The 25498-nt window shown below is 36.5% G+C and overlaps 1 protein-coding gene across 2 annotated transcripts in view; it reads right to left on the reverse strand.

Annotated features, from left to right (window-relative positions):
- Positions 1-25498, reverse strand: part of VPS13B (vacuolar protein sorting 13 homolog B) — an 806197-nt gene that overhangs the window by 370333 nt on the left and 410366 nt on the right. For both annotated transcript variants that reach the window (XM_047088880.1, XM_047088879.1), the window contains exon 24: positions 294-514. In XM_047088880.1, the coding sequence (XP_046944836.1) occupies positions 294-514 (221 nt within the window). The remainder of the gene's footprint in view (positions 1-293; positions 515-25498) is intronic.

Here is a 25498-nt window from a genome sequence, read left to right on the forward strand (position 1 = left end):
CAGTCTGATAATAAAGTAGTTCTTCAGCTTTAAACACTTCACATCTGCAACTGATTTCATTCTTTCAGCCAAAAGATGCATTTATGCTGCCACCATTACATTTTCAGAAGAGTTTAAATTACAAAACTTGAGAGAGCTTCAAAGCAATACTTAATCTAACCATTCTGATCTTGATGACTCTGTTAAAAATAACTTAGGACACAAAACAGAAGAGAAACCCTTCACAAAATTGATAACAATTGTTCTTAAATCACATTATTTTAAATTTCCTTTCATAAATCAAATATACTAACCTGAGGATTTGAGCATTTTATCTGAAGTGACTCTAGGTCAACATGGAGACAGACAACAAATGAATGCCTTGTATCAGGTCCTGTAGCAAGTAGTTTTTGAGATGTAACAGCTAGAGTAGAGGTACAACCCATAGGTTCCACTAGGCAAAGTGTCACTTGTTTTCCAAAAAGGGTATACATGCTGAAATGATGCAAGCTGATAGTCCAAGGAAAAGCATTACCTGATAATAAGAACAAAAGGCAGTAGAGAAGCACACATATAAAATATAGTTGCCGCTTGATAGTAAAGGGTCTATTGTCTATTTTTGAAATGTGAAACATTTACTATAGCATCAAAAAAGCAAATATACTATCCCAGAGACAAATGTGGTAAATAATTTAACTGCTATTTAAAAGTAACCTTTGATAAATGTTAACATTTGCATTTATTATAACACTACTGTAACAATAATTATATACATTATACAACACGCAGAAATAGCAACACACTACTATATCAGTATTATATATATTGTAAAACATGTAGAAATAGAACTTAAGGAAATGAGATACAGATATAAATAGAAGTTCTGACTTCCTCTTCTTTCATCCTAGTGGATTGCATTATGCAACTGCTGGGGATGTATTCATTTTACCTTGGAGACCACAGAAAATGTGTTCTATTGGGAAAATACAATGATTTTTGCATGGAGTGAAGGTGACCACAGATCTAGCTGAGGAATAAAAGAGGAAAAAAATAATCTATTATGGTCTCTTGGACTACCTGTACCAGAATCAGGTGCGTCCTTATATAAGCCACAGATTGCTGATTTTTAATTTGGACTTACTTAATCAGAATATCTGGGGGTAAGACCCAGGATGCATTTTGATATCTTCATTCTTATGTATGTTATTTTTAAATAAAATATACTTGAGAAAAAATAAGCACTCATAAATTTCAGGAGTAAAAGCAAAATTCCTTTTCTTCTTTTATACTTTTTATTAATGTACCAAAGATTGATATAAATTATGAGATAAAGCCATTTTTAATGCAGCTATAAAGTATTTTGTGAAATGATTTTTAACCATATACTTAGTATTGGAATATTTATTAACACTTATTCTTTAGATGTCAAGTGATGCAAATTAGATTACTATGACATAGAGTTGACTTTGCAGTTCTACTAGCACTTGTATGTGTAGATATTGTAGACATCTTTTTAAGTAGCCAAATTAGTTTTAATAAATTGAAAATACTTAATTTCTAATTAGAGAGTTACTAGTACTCCACTGAAGATAAATTAGGAAATAGAATAAAGAAGAAAAATCAAAATCAGTCATAAACTAGAAAATATAAAGAAGGAAAGTTAAAACCAGTCAAAATGAAACATACTAATGCCTCAATAAAGATAAATTAGAAAATAAATAAAAAAGAAAAATTGAAACTAGTCAAAGCCCTGCTGCTCCAAATAACTATTAACGTAGTTTTATTTCCTTCTTGTTTTTTCTCCGTTGTGCTGGATATGCCCACACAGAGCCAGGGTCACACTATATTTTTAGATACAGGTTATTTTCCAATGCTTAATTACTACCTGAATCATTTATATTTAAATTCCATATATATAAGATATTTATTTATATGTAATATAAATAAGCATTTAAACTATAAATGGTGATATTAAGTAGATTCGGATTCTTACAAGTTTGAACACTCAAAATACCTTGACCAAATATAGCTCATAAGATTAAAACTAGAATCTTTGAAATTGAGCCTTGGATAATAGAATAAATCTAGCTACACAGGAGGCCACAATAACTTGACTGGAAACAATGAAAACTGCATAATAATGTGTGGTCAGCACTGTGGTACTGTGCCTGTCTTAAGACTTAAAATATTTGCCCCCAAGAAAGAATGACAAACTTTAAATCATCTGTAACTAATTCTAAAATTATTTTAAAACCTACACAAAGTGCTATGCTATTTACAAAATAAATGCTTTGCCAAATTTGTCTTAAAATATTCTGGAATGATTTCAGGTCACATATTTTAAAACTGGTAGTGAGCTATATATAGTTTCTCAAATTTTATGTTACCCAAGAAATGTTAAATTGTAGTTATGTTGGATGAAGAGCACCACATTTAAATTCGTTAAATTAAGAATGAAAATCCCAAATGACATTAGTACTATCTCTTATGTGTCTCTGCTTCTTCTTTGGAATGAGACCAATAATTGAAATTTGGTATATCATATTCTAAGTCTTAAACAGAACCTTTAAAACAATAGTTTATGCCCATTTACTTAGTATGCAGATTGTCTTTTTAAAAAGCACACTGTAGGGGCGCCTGGGTGGCGCAGTCGGTTAAGCGTCCGACTTCAGCCAGGTCACGATCTCGCGGTCTGGGAGTTCGAGCCCCGCGTCGGGCTCTGGGCTGATGGCTCGGAGCCTGGAGCCTGTTTCCGATTCTGTGTCTCCCTCTCTCTCTGCCCCTCCCCCGTTCATGCTCTGTCTCTCTCTGTCCCAAAAATAAATAAACGTTGAAAAAAAAAATTTTTTAATAAAAAAAAAAAAAAAAAAAAGCACACTGTACCTAGAAGATGAGATCTTAACATATAATGACAAAAATTCCTACAATTAATCATTCTGAAAAAATTATCAAAACAACAAATCGTTAGCTGCAAAAATATTCCTTTTACATGCACATGCACACAAAATAAAAACACCTTATCATTTATAACACTGGGAATATAATGTTCTAGGTATCCCTAAAATATGCTCAGACATCCACAAATGACATTCCAGAATCATTCATGATTCTGAGACCTTCAAGACTAGTATTTTACTTGAACTGTAAAGTTCTAATGCTGTAACATGTTTTATTTTAGATAAACTATTGATGGAAGAATTCACAAGTTTTCAAAGTATCTAAAAGTAGCAAGAAAACTAAAAATAAAAAAAAACTGGTAATGCCATTTCTGTGTGAATTTGTAAAAACACTGTTTTAGACAGAGAAAAAGATATCAATAAAATAATTTTCAAGAAAATGACAAATACACAATGATGTGACTCATATTAAATAATCTGAAAGAACATAATATAACTGGGCTATTGGGAAAAGTAAATACATAAAGAAAATTCGGTAAGACTGTGTGCTACATGTGTCAACAATGGGGAAGGGGCACTGGACTTCATTAGACAATATTAAGTTACAACTGAGAGAAATTTTAAAAATTATCAGTGTGGATTTCCTTACATTGTATCGCATGATGATTTCACACATATTAGAAACAGAAGATAAAAAACAGGTTTAGGTAACATGGAAAATTACATATATATTACACACACACTCAAAAATTCCTATTATCAACGTTGGGGTCAGTAAACAGTGACTAATTATCAGACCCTCATCACGTGAATTATAAATTTACTTTCTGATCTTGAATCTTGGTGGGTAATGATCAATAATCTGAAAGGTCTTTCCCTTTCTAAAGATGCTCTACTAGACTACAGGAAAAACTGTACATACTTAGGATCAAGGTGAATCACTTTACAAACATTAATGTGGCACATAAAAGTAGGTCAATACTGGAGATACTCTCATTTTTCTTTTTTTAATCTTAGTCACTAAATGTCTTTATAAGCAAACAACAAAAATGTCTTCTAATTTGTTTCCCTTATGTCCCACAATTCAGCATGACTCAAGCAGGTTTTTATTTCAAATATGAATTGATAATGACAGAAATATTTTATTATCTAATGTGAGGTTAACATTTTGGAGGCAGATACACTTTATTCTACATACATAAATGAGCCAAATCTGCTGCCATTGTTTTCCCAAACCACTTAGCACTTGACTGATTTAAGACAGTTAATACAAAGGGTTCTTTAATTCTAAGTGATATTAATTTAAATAATGACTATAACAAATTTTCCTGGCAGAGAGCAGCCAAAATGTCTATAAAACAGGTAAAATGAAAAAGAGTAACCCATAGATTTATTTGCTCTGCAGCCAAGAATTCTACATTTGGAACTTATATAACTCAACACAAAAAAAACAAATAATTGACAATTAAAAAATGGGCAGAGGACCTGAACAGATATTATTCTAAAAGACATACAAATGATCATACGTATGTGAAAAAATACTCAATATCACTAATTACAGGAAAATGCAAATCAGAACCACAAAGAGATACCATCTCACACCAGTAAGAATGGCTAATATCCAAACAGCAGGAAATAACAAGTACTGGTGAAGATGTGGAGAAAAGGGAACACTTGTGCACTGTTGTTGGGAATGCAAACTGGTGTAGCCACTATAAAGAACAGTATGGAAATTCCTCAAAAAATTAAAATGAGTTAACATATGATCCAGGAATTCCACTGTTGGTTATTTACCCAAGGAAACAAAAGCGCTAATTTGAAAAGATATATGAATACCTATGCTTATTTCAGCACTATTTAAAACACATAAGATATTCAAACACATTCTGAAAGAAAAACACACATTCTCTTTTTACTCCCTTCTCCACATTTTATATATATGTTGTAATATTTACATCTTTTTATTCATAATTTTCTCTAATTATGGCCATTACTTTTCCAGTTAAAGAAGTCCATTTAAAGTTTCTTGTAAGGCTGGTTTCGTGGTGATAAACTCCTGTATCTTTTGTTTGTCTTGGAAACTCTCTTCTTCAAATATGAATGATAATCTTGACATAATTTTCCATGTTTGAACTTAAATGACAATCATATTAACATAGACGATTTACTTAGGATGTTATATAAGAACCTCATGGTAACAAGAAACCCAAAACCTATGATACACAAAGAAAATAAAGAGAAAGAAAGACAAACATAACACAACAGATATGCATCATTCACAAAGGAGAGGAAGAAGAAAGGAACAAAGAACTACAAAAACCACCGAAAACAAAATTTTTAAATGGCAGTAAGTAAGTTCATACCTATCAATAATTACTTTAAATGTAAATAGTCTAAATGCTCCAAGCAAAAGACATACTGCAACGGAATGAATAAAAATCAATACTCATCTACATGCTGCCAACAAAAGATTCACCTCGGACCTAAGACACATATAGAATGAAAGTGAAGGGATGGAAAAACATCCACTATGTAAATGGAAGAAAAAAAGTCGAGGTAGCAATACTTGTGTCAAACAAAACAGACTTTAAAACAAAAACTGTAACAAGACAAGGGAATTGCATAATGACAAATATATCAATCCAAAAAAAAAAAAACATATAACAATTGTAGGTACTCAAGCAACAATGGGACACCTAAATATATTAAGCAAATATTAACAGACATAAAGAGAGAAATTTATGGTAATAATAGTAGAGGACACTCCACTTATACCAATGTATAGATAACCCAGATAGAAAATCACTAAGGAAACAATGGCTTTGAATGACACAATGGACCAGATGGATATAACAGAAATATACAGAACGCCCCATCCAAAACCAACAGAATATTGCATTCTTTGCAACTGAACATGAAACACTCTCCAAAAAATCACATTATAGGCCATAAAACAAGCATCAATAAATTTAAAAAGAATGAAATGAGACTGGGAAGCAGGAGACAGATGCACAGCTTTCAGTAACTGAAAACAGCCACCTCCTCAGAGAGAGGAAGGCATTCATGCAAAGCGCAAGTGTAGGAAGGTGTTGTCCCGAACTGTATCCTTACGAAAAAGGAGATGCACATTTCTAAATGCATTTCATGAAAGCCTTTTGTATATATAGCTTGTGTTTTGCTACTACATGTAAACATCATGATTAGCAAATAAAAATACTTTTATAAATGCTTTCAAAACAAAAGACTGAAATTATACCATGTATCTTTTCTGAGAACTGTATGAAACAAAAAATAAATCACATGAAAAAAAGTGTAAAAAACACAAACAAATGGAGATGAAACAACATGATACTAAACAACCAATTGGTCAACGAAGCAATCAAATAAGAAATAAAAAAATACATGGAGATAAGTGAAAATGAAAACACAAAGGTCCCAAATCTTTGGTATACAGTGAAAGCAATTCTAAGAGGTAATAATACAACAACACAAGCATTCCTCAAGAACCAAGAAAAAGCTTAAATAAACAATCTAACCTTAGACCTAAAGGAACTAAAAAAAGAAGAAAAAACAAAACCCAAAGGGACTAGAAGTAAGGAAGCAATTAAGATCCAAGCAGAAACAAATGACAAAGAGACCCCCTCCAAAAAAAAAAAAAAAATCAATGAAACCTAGGGCTAGTTCTTGAAAAGATAAACAAAACTGACAAACCCTTAGCCAGACTCATCAAGAAAAAGAAAAAGGACTCAAATAAATAAAATCAGAAATGAGAGAAGTAACAACTGACACAAAAGAAAGACAAAAGATTGTATCAAACTACATGGCATGTAATATTAAAAGTTACATGCCAGCAAACTGGACAACCTAAAAGATATGGATATGGATAAATTGCTAGAAACATAACAGTCTTCCAAAACTGAACCATGAAGAAATAGAAAATCCGAACAGAACATTTACAAGTAACAAAAGTGCACTGCCAATCAAAAAACTACCAAAAACCAAAAGTCTAGGATGAAACGGCCTCACAGGTGAATTCCACTAGACACTTAAAGAAAAGTTAATACCTATTCTCCACAAACCATTCCAAAGAATACAAGACAAATGAAAGTTTCTAAATACATTCTATGAGGTCAATATTACGCTGATAGCAAAACCAGACAGACACCAAAAAAAAAAAAAAAAAGAAAAAAAAGGAAAGAAAAAGAAAAGAAAGAAAAAAGAAAAAGAAAAAATAAAGAAGGAAAGCAAGCAAGCAAGCTACAGGCCAATATCCCTGAAAAACACAGATGCAAAAATCTTCAACAAATAATAGCAAACTGCGTACAACAATATATTAAAAACATAATCCACTAAGATCAGGTGTGACTTATTCCAGGATGAAAAGATGGATCAATATTTGCAAATCAACCATCACCATGTATCACATCAACAAAAAAAAGGACAGAAACCCTACGTTCATTTCAACAGATGTAGAAAAAGCATGTGACAAAATTCAATATCCATTCATGATACAACACCTAACAAATTGGGGTTAGAGGGCAGACTTCAACATTATAAAGGTCATATGAAAACCCCCCAGCTATCACAGTCAATGGCAAAAAATTGAGAGCTTCCCCTAGAAGGACAGGAACAAAATAAGGATGTCCATTCTCACCACTTGTACTCAACATAGTACTGGAAATGTGAGCTAGAACAATCAGATAAGAAAAAGAAATAACAGGCAACTGTAGCAGAAAAGAATTTAAACTGTCACTGTATTCAGATGAAATGATACTATACACAGAAAATCCTAAAGATTCCACCAAAAAACTACTACAAGGAATAAACGGATTCAGTAAAGTGGCACAATACAAAAGTAATGCCTAGAAATGGGTAGCATTTCTATACACTAAGGACGAAGAAAGAGATACTTTAAAAAAAAAATCCATTTATAAAACTTTACCAAAACGAATAAAATATCTAGGAAAAAACAACCAAAGAGGTACAAAACCTGTACTCTGAAAACTATAAAACACTGATGAAAAAACTGAAGACAAAGCAAACTCAGAAAAAGATACTGGATGGATTGGAAAAATACTGTTAAAATGTCCATGGCACCCAAAGCCATCTACAGATTCAATGCGATCCCTATCAAAATACACATGGCATTTTTCACAAAACTAGAAAGAAGAATGATTAACATGCGTATACAATTACAGAAAACTCCAAATAGCCAAAACCATCCTGAGAAAGAACAACGTTGCAGGTATCACAATACCAGATTTCAAGATATGCTACAAAGCTATATATCAAAACAATATGGTACTGGCACAAAAAAAAATCTACATAGATAAATGGAACAGAATAGATAGCCAAGAAATAAATGGTCAATCAATCAATTCAAAGGAGGCAAAAATATATAATGGGGAAAAGACAGAATTTTTAAAATATGGTGCTGGGAAAACTGTACAGCAACATGTAAAAGAATGTAACTGGACTACATTCTTTTTTTTTAATGTTTATTTTGAGAGGGGGAGAGAGGGAGAGAGAAAGAGAGAGAGAGAGAGAGTGAGAGAGAGAGTGCACAAGCACAAGCAGGGGAAGGGCAGAGAGAGATGGAGAAAGAGAATCCCAAGCAGAATCCATGCTCTCCACACCATGCCAGGTGCAGGACTCAATTACACCAACCATGAGATCATAGCCTGAGCCAATATCACAAGTCAGATGCTTAATCGACTGAGCCCCTCAGGTACCCTTAAAGTGGACTACTTTCCAAAATCAAACACAAAAATAAACTCAAAATGGATTAAAGATCTAAATGTAAAACCCGAAACCATAAAAATCCTAGAAGAGAGCACATGCAGTAATTTCTCTAACACTGGCGGTAGGAACTTTTTCAAGAAACATTTCCTGAGACAAGAGAAATAAAAACAAAAATAAACTACTGAGACTACATCAAAATAAAAAGCTTACTTTTTTTTTTAATTAAAAAAGTATAAAAATAAAAACCTGCACAGCAAAGGGAATAATCAACAAAACTAAAAGGCAACCTATGAAAAGGAAGAAGATATTTGCAAATGCTATATCTGATAAAAGGTTACCATCCAAAATAAATAAGAAATTCTACAACACTCATACACAAAATGAATAATCCAATTAAAAATGGGCAAAAGACATGAACAGACATTTCTCCAAAGACATACAGATGACCAACAGACACATGAAAAGATGCTCAACATCACTCATCATAAGGGAACTGAAAATCAAAACCACAATGCAGCAAAAAAAGAACCCTTATGCACTGTTGGTGGGAATGCAAATTGGTGCAGCCACTGTGGAAAAGACTATGAAGGTTACTCAAAAAATTAAAAATTGAAATACCATATGATACAATAAATTCACTCCTGGGTATTTACCCAGAGAAAATGAAAATACTAACTCATGGGGCGCCTGGGTGGCACAGTCGGTTAAGCGTCCGACTTCAGCCAGGTCACGATCTCGCGGTCCGTGAGTTGGAGCCCCGCGTCGGGCTCTGGGATGATGGCTCAGAGCCTGGAGCCTGCTTCCGATTCTGTGTCTCCCTCTCTCTCTGCCCCTCCCCCGTTCATGCTCTGTCTCTCTCTGTCCCAAAAATAAATAAACGTTGAAAAAAAAAATTAAAAAAAAAAAAAGAAAATACTAACTCAAAAAGAAATATGCAAGCTTGTATTTATTGCAGCATTACTTAGAACAGTCAAGACATAGAAGCAACTTGAGTGTCCATCAACAGACAACAAATGGATAAGGAAAATGTTCTGTGTGTGAGTATACATACACAATGGAATGTTACACAGGCATAAAAAAGAGATCAGGGGCGCCTGGGTGGCTCAGTCGGTTGAGCGTCCAACTTCAGCTCAGGTCACGATCTCACGGTTCATGAGTTCAAGCCCCGCGTCAGGCTCTGGGCTGATGGCTCAGAGCCTGGAGCCTGCTTCTGATTCTGTGTCTCCCTCTCTCTCTGCCCCTCCCCCATTCATGCTCTGTCTCTCTCTGTCTCAAAAATAAATAAACATTAAAAAAAATTAAAAAAAAAAGAGATCATGCATTTGAGACAAGATGGGTGGACCTAGAGGATATAATGATAAGTGAAATAAGTCACACAGAGTAGGCAAAGTGTCATATGATTTCACTTTTATTTAAGAAGCAAAATGAAGAAACAAAGATAAAGGAGACAGATACAAAAACACATTCTTAAATACAGAGAACAAACTAGTCATTGCCAGAGAGAAAGAGGGTGAGGGAGGTGAAATAAATGAGATTATCACAGACTTATCCTGAGGAGCAGTAATGTATAGAATTGTTGACTCATTATACTGCACAACTCAAACAAGTAAAATGTCGTTAATTATGCTTTAATTAAAAAGGGAAGAGAAAGGGGATGCGTGGGGGGTTCAGTCAGTTAAGCATCTGACTTTAGCTCAGGTCATAACCTTGTGGTTTGTGAATTTCATCTCAGCACTGAGCCCTAAAGAGCTCAGAGCCTGGAGCCTGCTTTGGATTCTGTTTCTCCCTCTCTCTCTCTCTCTGCCCCTCCCCAGCCCCCCTCAAAAATAAACATTAAAAGAAAAGGAAAGAAATGAAAAATGTAGGCCACAATAGTAGATTCATGGTGTTATAAGGAAAAATAAAATGAGCCTATCAACAGAAATTAGCCAACCTGAAAAAAAAAGAAAAAATATTGAAGAATTAACAGAGCCACAGAGACTTAAAGAACAACATCAAGCATACTAATATAAAAGTGACATAAGACCCAGAAGGCAAGAAAAAGAAGAGAAAAATATTTGAGGAAACAATGCCTGGAAAATCCTCAAATTGATAAACAGCATTAATACATATATCCAACCAATTCAAGTCCAAAGACGATAAATACTAACACACTAACACCTAGATTTATTTTAAGCAAATTGGTGAAAATTAAAAAACAAGAGAAATTCTTGAAATCAGGAAAAAAAACCCTAATTCGCATATAGTGGAAACTCGGTATGTTTAAAAGCTGATTTTTATGTAAAATAATGGGAGTTCAGAAGGCAGTATGATCAATAACAGTGAAATCATGAAAACAGCAAAAATGTCCATTAATAGATGAATGGATAAAAAGAAAGTTGTATGTATGTATGTATGTATGTATGTGAGTGTGTCTCTTTCTCTATATATAGACACACACACATAATTATGTATATTGTAGTAATATTCCAGTGTGTATGTGTGTGTGTATATATATACACACACATGTATCCATATATACACAAGTACACATATACATACATACATACATACATACACACAATGGAATATTAGTCATAAAAATGAATAAACTCTCACCGTTTACAATGACATGGATGGAGGTAGAGAATATTATGCTACGTGAAATAAGTCATTAAAAGAAAGACAAATACCATATGATTTAACTAATATGTGGAATTAAAGAAACAAAACAAATTATTACAGGGGAAAAAAGAGAAAGAGGAAAACTAAGAAAATAACTCTTAACTATAGCAAACAAATGGATGGTTACCAGAGGGGAGATGGGATGGGGGTATGGGGGATGGATGAAATAGGTGATGGGATTTAACGAGTACACTTACAATGATCACCAGGTGTTTGTATAGAAGGGCTGACTTACTAAATTCTACATATGAAACTAACTGAAATTAAAAAAAAAAAACTAAGAAAAAAGAAGGGAGTGAAAAATCACATTCCAATATAGGAAAGAAAATACCCTGTAAAGCAAGAACTCTATAGTCAGAAAAAATTATGTTCCAAATATTAAGATGAAAAAAAAATAATCCCAGATGAACAAAGAGCTGAGAGAACTCATTGCTAGCAAAGTGCCTTATGAGAAATAATAAAGTTAAGTCCATCAGGTGTTAATTCACACCCACAGGAAAAAATGAAGAGAAATGGATATGATCAACATGTTTTTTTTTATGTATATGAAATTTATTGACAAATTGGTTTCCATACAACACCCAGTGCTCATCCCAAAAGGTGCCCTCCTCAATACCCATCACCCACCCGCCCCTCCCTCCCACCCCCCATCAACCCTCAGTTTGTTCTCAGTTTTTAACAGTCTCTTATGCTTTGGCTCTCTCCCACTCTAACCTCTTTTTTTTTTTTCCTTCCCCTCCCCCATGGGGTCTTGTTGAGTTTCTCAGGATCCACATAAGAGTGAAACCATATGGTATCTGTCTTTCTCTGTATGGCATATTTCACTCAGCATTACACTCTCCAGTTCCATCCACTTTGCTACAAAAGGCCATATTTCATTTTTTCTCATTGCCACGTAGTATTCCATTGTGTATATAAACCACAATTTCTTTATCCATTCATCAGTTGATGGACATTAGGCTCTTTCCATAATTTGGCTATTGTTGAGAGTGCTGCTATGAACATTGGGGTACAAGTGCCCCTATGCATCAGTACTCCTGTATCCCTTGGGTAAATTCCTAGCAGTGCTATTGCTGGGTCATAGGGTAGGTCTATTTTTAATTTTCTGAGGAACCTCCACACTGCTTTCCAGAGCGGCTGCACCAATTTGCATTCCCACCAACAATGCAAGAGGGTTCCCGTGTCTCCACATCCTCTCCAGCATCTATAGTCTCCTGATTTGTTCATTTTGGCCACTCTGACTGGCGTGAGGTGATACCTGAGTGTGGTTTTGATTTGTATTTCCCTGATAAGGAGCGACGCTGAACATCTTTTCATGTGCCTGTTGGCCATCTGGATGTCTTCTTTAGAGAAGTGTCTATTCATGTTTTCTGCCCATTTCTTCACTGGGTTATTTGTTTCTCGGGTGTGGAGTTTGGTGAGCTCTTTAGATTTTAGATACTAGCCCTTTGTCCGATATGTCATTTGCAAATATCTTTTCCCATTCCGTTGGTTGCTTTTTAGTTTTGTTGGTTGTTTCCTTTGCTGTGCAGAAGCTTTTTATCTTCATAAGGTCCCAGTAATTCACTTTTGCTTTTAATTCCCTTGCCTTTGGGGATGTGTCGAGTAGGTCAGAGAGGTCTTTTCCTGCTTTCTCCTCTAAGGTTTTGATGGTTTCCTGTCTCACATTTAGGTCCTTTATCCATTTTGAGTTTATTTTTGTAAATGGTGTGAGAAAGTGGTCTAGTTTCAACCTTCTGCATGTTGCTGTCCAGTTCTCCCAGCACCATTTGTTAAAGAGGCTGTCTTTTTTCCATTGGATGTTCTTTCCTGCTTTGTCAAAGATGAGTTGGCCATACGTTTGTGGGTCTAGTTTTGGGGTTTCTATTCTATTCCATTGGTCTGTGTGTCTGTTTTTGTGCCAATACCATGCTGTCTTGATGATGACAGCTTTGTAGTAGAGGCTAAAGTCTGGGATTGTGATGCCTCCTGCTTTGGTCTTCTTCTTCAAAATTCCTTTGGCTATTTGGGGCCTTTTGTGATTCCATATGAATTTTAGGATTGCTTGTTCTAGTTTTGAGAAGAATGCTGGTGCAATTTTGATTGGGATTGCATTGAATGTGTAGATAGCTTTGGGTAGTATTGACATTTTAACAATATTTATTTTTCCAATCCATGAGCAGGGAATGTCTTTCCATTTCTTTAAATCTTCTTCAATTACCTTCATAAGCTTTCTATAGTTTTCAGCATACAGATCCTTTACATCTTTGGTTAGATTTATTCCTAGGTATTTTATGCTTCTTGGTGCAATTGTGAATGGGATCAGTTTCTTTGTCTTTCTGTTGCTTCATTGTTAGTGTATAAGAATGCAACTGATTTCTGTACATTGATTTTGTATCCTGCAACTTTGCTGAATTCATGTATCAGTTCTAGCAGACTTCTGGTGGAGTCTATCGGATTTTCCATGTATAATATCATGTCATCTGCAAAAAGCGAAAGCTTGACTTCATCTTTGCCAATTTTGATGCCTTTGATTTCCTTTTGTTGTCTGATTGCTGATGCTAGAACTTCCAGCACTATGTTAAACAACAGCGGTGAGAGTGGGCATCCCTGTCGTGTTCCTGATCTCAGGGAAAAAGCTCTCAGTTTTTCCCCGTTGAGGATGATGTTAGCTGTGGGCTTTTCATAAATGGCTTTTATGATCTTTAAGTATGTTCCTTCTATCCCGACTTTCTCAAGGGTTTTTATTAAGAAAGGGTGCTGGATTTTGTCAAAGGCCTTTTCTGCATCGATTGACAGGATCATATGGTTCTTCTCTTTTTTTTTGTTAATGTGATGTATCACGTTGATTGATTTGCGAATGTTGAACCAGCCCTGCATCCCAGGAATGAATCCCACTTGATCATGGTGAATAATTCTTTTTATATGCTGTTGAATTCGATTTGCTAGTATCTTATTGAGAATTTTTGCATCCATATTCATCAGGGATATTGGCCTGTAGTTCTCTTTTTTTACTGGGTCTCTGTCTGGTTTAGGAATCAAAGTAATACTGGCTTCATAGAATGAGTCTGGAAGTTTTCCTTCCCTTTCTATTTCTTGGAATAGCTTGAGAAGGATAGGTATTATCTCTGCTTTAAACGTCTGGTAGAACTCCCCTGGGAAGCCATCTGGTCCTGGACTCTTATTTGTTGGGAGATTTTTGATAACCGATTCAATTTCTTTGCTGGTTATGGGTCTGTTCAAGCTTTCTCTTTCCTCCTGAGTTTTGGAAGAGTGTGGGTGTTCAGGAATTTGTCCATTTCTTCCAGGTTGTCCAATTTGTTGGCATATAATTTTTCATAGTATTCCCTGATAATTGTTTGTATCTCTGAGGGATTGGTTGTAATAATTCCATTTTCATTCATGATTTTATCTATTTGGGTCATCTCCCTTTTCTTTTTGAGAAGCCTGGCTAGAGGTTTGTCAATTTTGTTCATTTTTTCAAAAAACCAACTCTTGGTTTCATTGATCTGCTCTACAGTTTTTTTAGATTCTATATTGTTTATTTCTGCTCTGACCTTTATTATTTCTCTTCTGCTGCTGGGTTTAGGCTGTCTTTGCTGTTCTGCTTCTATTTCCTTTAGGTGTGCTGTTAGATTTTGTATTTGGGATTTTTCTTGTTTCTTGAGATAGGCCTGGATTGCGATGTATTTTCCTCTCAGGACTGCCTTCGCTGCGTCCCAAAGCGCTTGGATTGTTGTATTTTCATTTTCATTTGTTTCCATATATTTTTTGATTTCTTCTCTAATTGCCTGGTTGACCCACTCATTCGTTAGTAGGGTGTTCTTTAACCTCCATGCTTTTGGAGGTTTTCCAGACTTTTTCCTGTGGTTGATTTCAAGCTTCATAGCATTGTGGTCTGAAAGTATGCATGGTATAATTTCAATTCTTGTAAACTTATGAAGGGCTGTTTTGTGACCCAGTATATGATCTATCTTGGAGAATGTTCCATGTGCACTCGAGAAGAAAGTATATTCTGTTGCTTTGGGATGCAGAGTTCTAAATATATCTGTCAAGTCCATCTGATCCAGTGTCTCATTCAGGGCCCTTGTTTCTTTATTGACCGTGTGTCTAGATGATCTATCCATTTCTGTAAGTGGGGTGTTAAAGTCCCCAGCAATTACCACATTCTTATCAATAAGGTTGCTTCTGTTTATGAGTAATTGTTTTATATATTTGGGGGCTCCGGTATTCGGCGCATAGACATTTATAATTGTTAGCTCTTCCTGATGGATAGACCCTGTAACTATTATATAATGTCCTTCTTCATCTCTTGTTACAGCCTTTAATTTAAAGTCTAGTTTGTCTGATATAAGTATGGCTACTCCAGCTTTCTTCTGGCTTCCAGTAGCATGATAAATAGTTCTCCATCCCCTCACTCTGAATCTAAAGGTGTCCTCAGGTCTAAAATGAGTCTCTTGTAGACAGCAAATAGATGGGTCTTGTTTTTTTATCCATTCTGATACCCTATGTCTTTTGGTTGGCGCATTTAATCCATTTACATTCAGTGTTATTATAGAAAGATACGGGTTTAGAGTCATTGTGATGTCTGTATGATTTATGCTTGTAGTGATGTCTCTGGTACTTTGTCTCACAGGGTCCCCCTTAGGATCTCTTGTAGGGCTGGTTTAGTGGTGACAAATTCCTTCAGTTTTTGTTTGTTTGGGAAGACCTTTATCTCTCCTTCTATTCTAAATGACAGACTTGCTGGATAAAGGATTCTCGGCTGCATATTTTTGCTGTCTAGCACCCTGAAAATCTCGTGCCAATTCTTTCTGGCCTGCCAAGTTTCAAAAGAGAGATCAGTCACGAGTCTTATAGGTCTCCCTTTATATGTGAGGGCACGTTTACCCCTTGCTGCTTTCAGAATTTTCTCTTTATCCTTGTATTTTGCCAGTTTCACTATGATGTGTCGTGCAGAAGATCGATTCAAGTTACGTCTGAAGGGAGTTCTCTGTGCCTCTTGGATTTCAATGCCTTTTTCCTTCCCCAGTTCAGGGAAGTTCTCAGCTATAATTTCTTCAAGTACCCCTTCAGCACCTTTCCCTCTCTCTTCCTCCTCTGGGATACCAATTATGCGTATATTATTTCTTTTTAGTGTATCACTTAGTTCTCTAATTTTCCCCTCATACTCCTGGATTTTTTTATCTCTCTTTTTCTCAGCTTCCTCTTTTTCCAAAACTTTATCTTCTAGTTCACCTATTCTCTCCTCTGCCTCTTCCATCCGAGCCGTGGTGGTTTGCATTTTGTTTTCCATTTCCTTTAAAGCGTTTTTCAGCTCCTCGTGACTGTTCCTTAGTCCCTTGATCTCTGTAGCAAGAGATTCTCTGCTGTCCTGTATACTGTTTTCAAGCCCAGCGATTAATTTTATGACTATTATTCTAAATTCACGTTCTGTTATATTATTTAAATCCTTTTTGATCAGCTCATTAGCTGTTGTTATTTCCTGGAGATTCTTCTGAGGGGAATTCTTCTGCTTGGTCATTTTGGATAGTCCCTGGTGTGGTGAGGGCTTGCAGGGCACTTCCCCTGTGCTGTGGTGTATAACTGGAGTTGGTGGGCGGGGCCGCAGTCCGACCTGATGTCTGCCCCCAGCCCACCGCTGGGGCCACAGTCAGACTGGTGTGTGCCTTCTCTTCCCCTCTCCTAGGGGTGGGATTCACTGTGGGGTGGCGTGGCCCGTCTGGGCTACTTGCACACTGCCAGGCTTGTGATGCTGGGGATCCGGCGTATTAGCTGGGGTGGGTAGGCAAGGTGCACGGCGGCAGGGGGGCAGGCTTAGCTCGCTTCTCCTTAGGTGATCCACTTCAGGAGGGGCCCTGTGGCAGCGGGAGGGAGTCAGATCCGCTGCCGGAGGTTTGGCTCCGCAGAAGCACAGAGTTGGGTGTTCGCGCTGAGCGAGCAATTTCCCTGGCAGGAACTGGTTCCCTTTGGGATTTTGGCTGGGGGATGGGCGGGGGAGATGGCGCTGGCGAGCGCCTTTGTTCCCCACCAAACTGAGCTCTGTCGTCCGGGGGCTCAGCAGCTCTCCCTCCCTTTGTCCTCCAGCCTTCCCGCTTTCTGAGCAGAGCTGTTAACTTATGACCTCCCAGACGCTAAGTCGCGCTTGCTGTCGGAACACAGTCCGTCAGGCCCCTCCGCTTTTGCAAGCCAGACTCAGGGACTCTGCTTGGCCGGCGAGTCGCCCCTCCGCCCCGGCTCCCTCCCGCCAGTCCGTGGAGCGCGCACCGCCTAGCTGCCCTTCCTACCCTCTTCCGTGGGCCTCTCGTCTGCGCTTGGGTCTGGCGACTCCGTTCTGCTAATCCTCTGGCTGCTTTCTGGGTTATTTAGGCAGGTGTAGGTGGAATCTAAGTGATCAGCAGGATGCGCGGTGAGCCCAGCGTCCTCCTACGCCGCCATTTTCCCTCCAATCTCTCAACATGGTTTAATATGCAAAAGTACAAATGTATTATTTCCCATGTCTCTTATGTTCTTTAAAAGGCAATCAATTATATAAAGCAATAAATATAATACTGTATTGTTATGATTCATAGAGATATAATCTGTGTGAACAGAATGGGGTAGAGAACTATCTTAGAACAAACTTTCATAATTTACAAGAAATGAACTAAAAGGGGAGTTAAAATAGTGGAGTAGGAGGAGGATCTTATGTTTGCCTCATCCCTCAAACACAGCAAGATAATTATCAAGTCATTCTGAAAACGGAGGGAAACGATATGAAAATAGAATCAACAGCACAATTAGAAGGAGAAAAGAAGCCATATCGTGGAAGGCAGGAAGTGAGGAGATGTGATGGGGGAGAAAAGAATCATGGGTGCTACAGAGGGGAGAGAGCTCTGATCATGGAGAGAGGGAGGGAGGGAGAGAAGCATGCAGATGATTCCTCAAGAAAAACACTTTCCCGAAACCACTGACTGGGGAAATGAGAGGGCTGATTATTTTAAGCTTTTACAAGCAATGGAATTCAAAGCCTAAAGTTTTAGAAGTCCACACCATCACTCCAGTCAAGCCTGGTGAGTGTAGTGGTGCTCCTATGGAGAAGGAGGGCAGAAGTCTAAGGGTGAGCAGTGTGTTCTGAGACTCCCCTGGGTCATACTGGTAAAGACAGTTCCCCTTCTTGGAGTGCATTTGATGGTACTGTCTCTCAGGGGACAAAAGAGTTGGTGGGGCACCATTGTGTGGCTGCATTCATTAGCAAATGAGCTGAGACACCGACTGAGGGCAGCTAACCTGGAATCCAGCTTTTTGCTGCGCCTCAGCAGACTCCCAAGCCCCTGCACGTTGGTGCAACTGCCCTTCTAGAACAAAATAGCACCAGCTACAGCATGGTGAAACCCTCCCAACAGAGGATGAGCATGGGTCCAAGCCATGCCACATTCCTAAAATTTGGAGTTTTGAAACCCACACATGTGCCTGAGGTAAAACACAGGAGCTCTGCACTACCAGGCAGTCAAATGACTCAGACAAAGACACATTGAAGGCAAGCATCTGACAAAAGCCTGGGATGCAAGAGAGGAGATTGCTCTTCTCTGACGGCTTCCTGAACAGTGGAAGGTACAACCTCCCCCTCCAGAGAAGAGAGCAGGCTGATGTTGTTTTTATCCCAGGTATCATCATAGCCAGATTTCAGTAAGTGGAGGTTTGAGCTGATGACACTAAGCCCCACCCCCCACCCCACCCCTTGTGTACTGCAGGTGTCTTTTTTACTAGGGCAAGTGTGATTGAGAGCCAGAACAATAGTGGACCTCTTCCCCAGAAGACCAGCACAAAAACCCCACATGTTCAAGGTCTACTGACCAAAGTGCTGCAGAGCTTTAGCTCTAATGGAAATAAGACAAGGCACATGCTTTCCTAACACACAAAAGACAAAGTCATAGACAAAATGCAAAGACGGAGGAATTCATCCCAAAAGAAATAACAAGAAGAGGTCACAGCCAGGAAGCTGATCAAAACAGATATAAGTAATATGTTTGAACCAGAATTTAAAACAATAATTATAAGGATACTAGCTGAGCTTGAGAAAAACAAAGAAAGAACCAGAGAGACCCTTACTACAGAGATAAAAGACCTAGTCAGGCTGAAATAAAAATGTTATAAATGAGATGTAAAACAGAAAGCATGTAATAAGCACAAGGATAGAAGAATCAAAGGAAGGAATAAGTGATATAGAAGATAAAATTATGCAAAATAAGGATGCTGAAAACAAGGAAAGAAAAATGTTAAATCACAAATGTAGACTGAGGGAACTCAGCAACTCCATAAAGTACAATAACATTTGTATCATAGGAGTCCCAGAAGAAGAAGAGAGGGAAAGGGAGCAGAAGGTTTGTTTTAGCAAATTATAGCTGAAAATGTATCTAATCTGGGTAAAAAAACAGACATCCAAATCCAGAAAGCACAGAGAAGTTCCATCAAAATCAAAAAGAGCCTGCCAACACTAAGAAATATCATAGTAAAATTTGCAAACTACAAACATAAGGAAAGACTCCTGAAAGCACCAAGAGAAATCACTAACCTACAAGGGAAGACAAAACAGATTAGCAACAGATCTCTCCACAGAAACCTGGCAGGCCAGAAGGGAGAAGCATGATATATTCAACAGGCTGAATGGGAAAAATATGCAGCCAAGAATACTTTATCCAGCAAGGCTGTAATTCAGAACAGAAGTAGAGATAAAGAGTTGCCCAAATAAAACCTAAAGAAGTTTGTGACCACTAAACCAGCCTTGCAAGAAATATTAAAGGAGACTCTTTGAGTAAGAAACCAAAAGCAACAAAGACTAGAAATTAACAGAGAAAATCTCCAGAAAAAAATGACTTTACAGGTAATACAATGACACTAAATTCATATCTATCAATAATCACTCTGAATGTAAATGGACTAAATGCTCTAATCAGAATACACAGGATATCAGAATGGATGAAAAAAATACTCATCTATATGTTAGCTAAAAGAGACTCATTTTAGACAGATGCAGACTGAAAGTGAGGGGGTGGAGAAACATCTATCATACTAATGGGCATCAAAAGAATGCTGGAGTAGCCATACTTATATTAGAGAAATTAGACTTTAAAACAAAGACTCAAGAGAAGAAGAAGGGCATCATAAAGAGGTCTATTCAACAAGAAGATCTAACAACTGTAAATATGTATGCCCCCAAATATATATATATATATATATATATATATATATATATATATATATACACATATATATATAAATGAATGACAAAGATAAAGAAACTCATTGATACCAATACAATAACATAATAGTAGGGGATTTTAACACACCACTTACAACAAGGGACAGATCATCTATGCAGAAAATCAACAAGAAAACAATGGTTCTGAATGACACACTTGACCAGATGGACTTCAGAGAGATATTCAAAGCACTGCATCCTAAAGCAGAATACACATTCTTTTTGAGTGCACATGGAACATTCACCAGAATAGATCACATACTGGATCACAAATCAGGTGACAAGTACAAGAAGACAGAGATCATACCATGGATATTTTCTGACCACAATGCTATGAAACTTGAAGTCAACCACAAGAAAAAATTTGGGAAGACCACAAATACATGGAAGTTAAAGAACACCCTACAAAATAATGAATGGGTTAACCAGGAAATTTAAAAAAAAAAACAAAACTTTTTTTAAGTGGATGCAGATGAAAATGAAATGCAACAGTTCAGAATCTTTGGGATGGAACAAAGGTGGTCACAAGGTGGAATTATATAGCAATGCAGGCTTACCTCAAGAAGCAAGCAAAGTCTCAAATACACAACCTAATCTTAAGCCTGAAGGAGCTAGAAAAAGAACAAATGAAGCCTACAGCCAGCTGAAGAAAGAAAATAATAAAGATTGGAGCAGAAATAAATGATATAGAATCTAAAAAGAAAACATATATAACAAAACTAAGAGCTGATTCTTCGCTAGAATAAGTAAAATTGATAAACGGGCAGTCAGACTTTTCAAAAAAAAAAGGAGAAAGAGTATAAATAAATAAAATCATGAATGAAAGATGAGAGATCACAACCAACACCACAGAAATAAAATAATTATAAGAGAATATTATGAAAATTTATGTGCCAACAAATTGGGCAATCTGGAACAAAGAGATAATTTCTTAGAAGCATACAAACTACCAAAACTGAACCAGGAAGAAATAGAAAATTTGAACAGACCCATAACCAGCAATCAAATTGTATCAGCAATCAAAAATCTCTCAACAAACAAAAGCCCAGGACCATATGTCTTCCCAGGGGAATTCTACCAATCATTTAAAGAAGAGTTTGTCTATTCCTCTTAAACTGTTCCAAAAAGTAGAAATAGAAGGAAAACTTCTGAACTCATTCTATGACACCAGCATTACCTTGATTCTCAAACCAAAGATCCCACTAAAAAGGAGAATTACAGGCCAATATCCTTGAACAGGAATGCAAAAATGCCCAACAAGATACTACACAAATTGAATCCAAAATACATTAAAAAAATTATTCACTGTGATCATGTGGGATTTGTCCTGGGCTGTAGGGGTGGTTCAATAATTGAAAACCAACAAGATATACCATATTAATAAAAGAAAGGATAAGAACCATATGACCCTCTCATTAGATGCAGCAGAAAAAGCATCTGACAAAATACAGCATCCATTCTTGTATTTTTTTTTCAAATATTATTTAAGTTCTAGTTAGTTAACATACACAGTGCAATATTGGTTTCAGACACAGAATTCAATGATTCATCACTTACACACAATACCCAGTGCTCATAATAAGTGCTCTCCTTAATAACCATCACCCATCTAGCACCAACCATCCATTCTTGATAAAAACCTCAACAAAGTAGGGATACAGGGAACATCTAAACATCAAAAAGGCTAGTACCATCCTCAATGGGGAAAAACAGACAGGTTTTCCTTCTATGGGGAAGAACAAGATAGGCATGTCCACTCTCATCAATGTTATTTAATATAGTACTAAAATTCCTAGCCTCAGCAATCAGACAACAAACAGAAATAAAAGGCATCCAAACCAGCAAGGGAGAAGTTAAACTTTCACTATTCCCAGATAACATGATACTCTATGTAGAAAACCTGGAAAGAAAAGACTCCACCAAAAAACTGCTAAAACTATTACACAAATTCAGCAGAGTCACATGATATAAAATCAATGTACGGAAACCTGTTGCATTTCTATATACAAATAACAAATCAGCAGAAAGAGAAACCAAGGAATTAATCTCATTTACAAAAACACCAAAAACCATAAGACACCTAGGAATAAATGTAACCAAGGTAAAAGATCTGTACTCTGAAAACGATAGAACACTTATGAAAGAAACTAAAGATGACACAAAGAAATGGAAACACATTCCGTGCTCATGGATTACAAGAAAAAATATTGTTAAAATATCTATAATATTCAAAGCAATCTATGCATTTAATGCAGTCCTTATCAAAATACCACCAGCATTCTTCTCAGAGCTAGAATAAACAATCCTAAAATTTGTATAGAACCACAAAAGACTCTATTCAGTCAAAGCAATCTTGAAAAAGAAAAGCAAAGCTGGGGGCATCACAATTCCACACTTAAAGCTATAATACAAAGCTGTAGTCATCAAGACAGTATGGTACTGGCACAAAAACAGACACAGAGATCAATGCAATAGAATAAAAAAAACCCAGAAATGGATATACAACTATATAGTCAAATAATCTTCATTAAAGCAGGAAGAATATCCAGTGGGAAAAAAGTCTCTTCAACAAATGGTGTTGGGAAAACTGGACAGCAAAATGCAGAAAAATAAAACTGGACCATTTTCTTACACTATACACAAAAGTCATTTAAAAATGGATGAAAAACCTAAGCGTGAGACAGGAAACCATCAAAATTCTAGAGGAGAATACAAGCAGCAACATCTTTGACCTTGGGTGGAGCAACTTCTTACTAGACACATCTCCAGAGGGAAGGGAAACAAAAGCAAAAATAAATTATTGAGATTTCACCAAGATAGAAAGTTCCTACACAATGAAGGAAACAATCAACAAAACAAAAAGGCAGCCTATGGAATGGGAGAATATATTTGCAAATGAAATATCTGATAAAGGATTAGTGTATAAAATCTGTAAAGAATTTATCAAGCTCAACACCCAAAAAACAAACAATCCAGTGAAGAAATGTAAAGACATGAATAGACATTTTTCTACAGAAGACAACCAGATGGCCAACAGACACATGAAAAGATGCTCAATATCACTCATCAGGGAAATACAAATCAAAACTGCAATGAGATACCACCTCACACCTGTCAGAATGGCTAAAATTAACAACACAGGAAACAACAGATGCTAGTGAAGATATGGAGAAAGGGAACCCTCTTACAGTGTTGGTTGGTAGGAATGCAAACTGCTGTAGCCACTATGGAAAAGAGTATGGAGATTCTTCAGAAAGTTAAAAATAGAACTACTGCATGACCCAGCAATCAAGCTACTAGGTCTTTACTCAAAGGATACAAAAATACAGATTTAAACGGGCACATGCACATATAGCAGCATTAACAACAACAGCCAAATTATGGAATGAGCCCAAATGTCCGTTGTCTGATGACTGGATAAAAAAGATGTGGTAAATATAGACACTGGAGTATTACTCAGCTATCAAAAAGAATCACATCTTGCCATTTGCAATAATGTAGATAGAGTATATTATGCTAAGCAACATAAGTCAGTAGAGAAAGACAAACATCCTATGATTTCACTCATAAGTGGAATTTAAGAAACAAAACAGACAAACATAGGGGAAGGAGGGAGAAAAGAAAAGGGAGCAAAGCATAAGAGACTCTTAACAACAGAGAACAAACTGAGTGTCGAGGCAGGGGAAGTGGTTGGGGGGTGGGCTAAATGGATGATGCGTATTAAGAAGGGCACTTGTGATGAACACTGGCTGTTATATGTAAGTGATGAATCATTGATTTTTAAGTTTACTTATTCATTTATTCTAAAAGAGAGAGAGAAAGAGAGAGAGAGAGCCAGCCAGCAGGGAAGGGGCAGAGAGAGGGAGAGAGAAAATCCCAAGCAGGTCCACACTGTCAGCACAGAGTGCTACCTGGGTTCGATCTGACCAACTGCAAGATCATTAATTCATTCATTCTACTCCTGAAATTAATATTACACAAATTTTAACTAACTAGAATTTAAAACAAATTTGAAAAAAAAAGTTCAGTTTAATCCCTATGCCAAGAATATTACCACATTCAATAAATATTTTTGAATCAGTTAAAAAAGTTTGCAAACTTAAATATTTTAAAGTATATGACAGATAGGGCGTCCAATATTTCCCCCAAATTCTCAAATCTTGACAAAGCTGATTTATCACAATTGGAAAATTGGAATAAAAACCTGAAACTAAAAAAAAAAAAAAAAAAAAAAAAAGATTAAGTTAAAATATATCTAAGTTAAAGTGTGATAAATTCAGGAGCATAATAATACAATTCCTAGAGTCACCTTTAAAAAAGTATACAGTAGGGTGTATACCCTGGGTGGCTCAGTCAGTTGAGTGTCTGACTTCTGGTCAGGTCACGATCTCATGGTTCTTGAGTTTGAGCCCTGCATCAGGCTTACTGCTGTCAGCGTGAGACCAACTTGGAATCCTCTGTACCCCCCTTTCTCTCTCTCTCTCTGTCCCTCCCACACACTTGCTCGCTTTCTCTTTCAAAAATAAATACATTAAAAAAAGAGATAAAATCCAGTTTCCTCAGAAAAGAGAACCATAATTATAAAAAACAGTACATAGTAAAAAGAAAAACTGATGGAGAAAATAGAATCGTACACTAAAATATGCATTTCAGATATAGGAGGCAGTAAAAAAAGATCAGAGGAACAAAATACACAAAACAAAAAATAGCTAATGACCCATTTTATTCAAATATGTCAATAAGACACAAAATACAGATGGTCTAAACACCTCACTTAAAAATAAGGTATTTTCAGACTGCAAAAATAAGCAAGACCTAACTAAATTAATTACCTTCATTCAAAAACAGAACTACATTTAAAGTAAAAGGATGGGGGAGGGGAACATGGGTTGCTCAGTCAGTTGAGCATCCAACTTGAGCTCAGTTCGTGATCTCAACATTCATGAGTTCAAACACTGCATCAGGCTTGCAGTTGTTAGCCTGTCAGCATGAAGTC

The sequence above is a fragment of the Lynx rufus genome, unplaced genomic scaffold (assembly GCF_022079265.1).
Source record: "Lynx rufus isolate CCGP_SWC_20201006 ecotype Redwood Valley unplaced genomic scaffold, mLynRuf1.p SCAF_26, whole genome shotgun sequence".
In the NCBI taxonomy this organism is placed as follows: domain Eukaryota; kingdom Metazoa; phylum Chordata; class Mammalia; order Carnivora; family Felidae; genus Lynx; species Lynx rufus.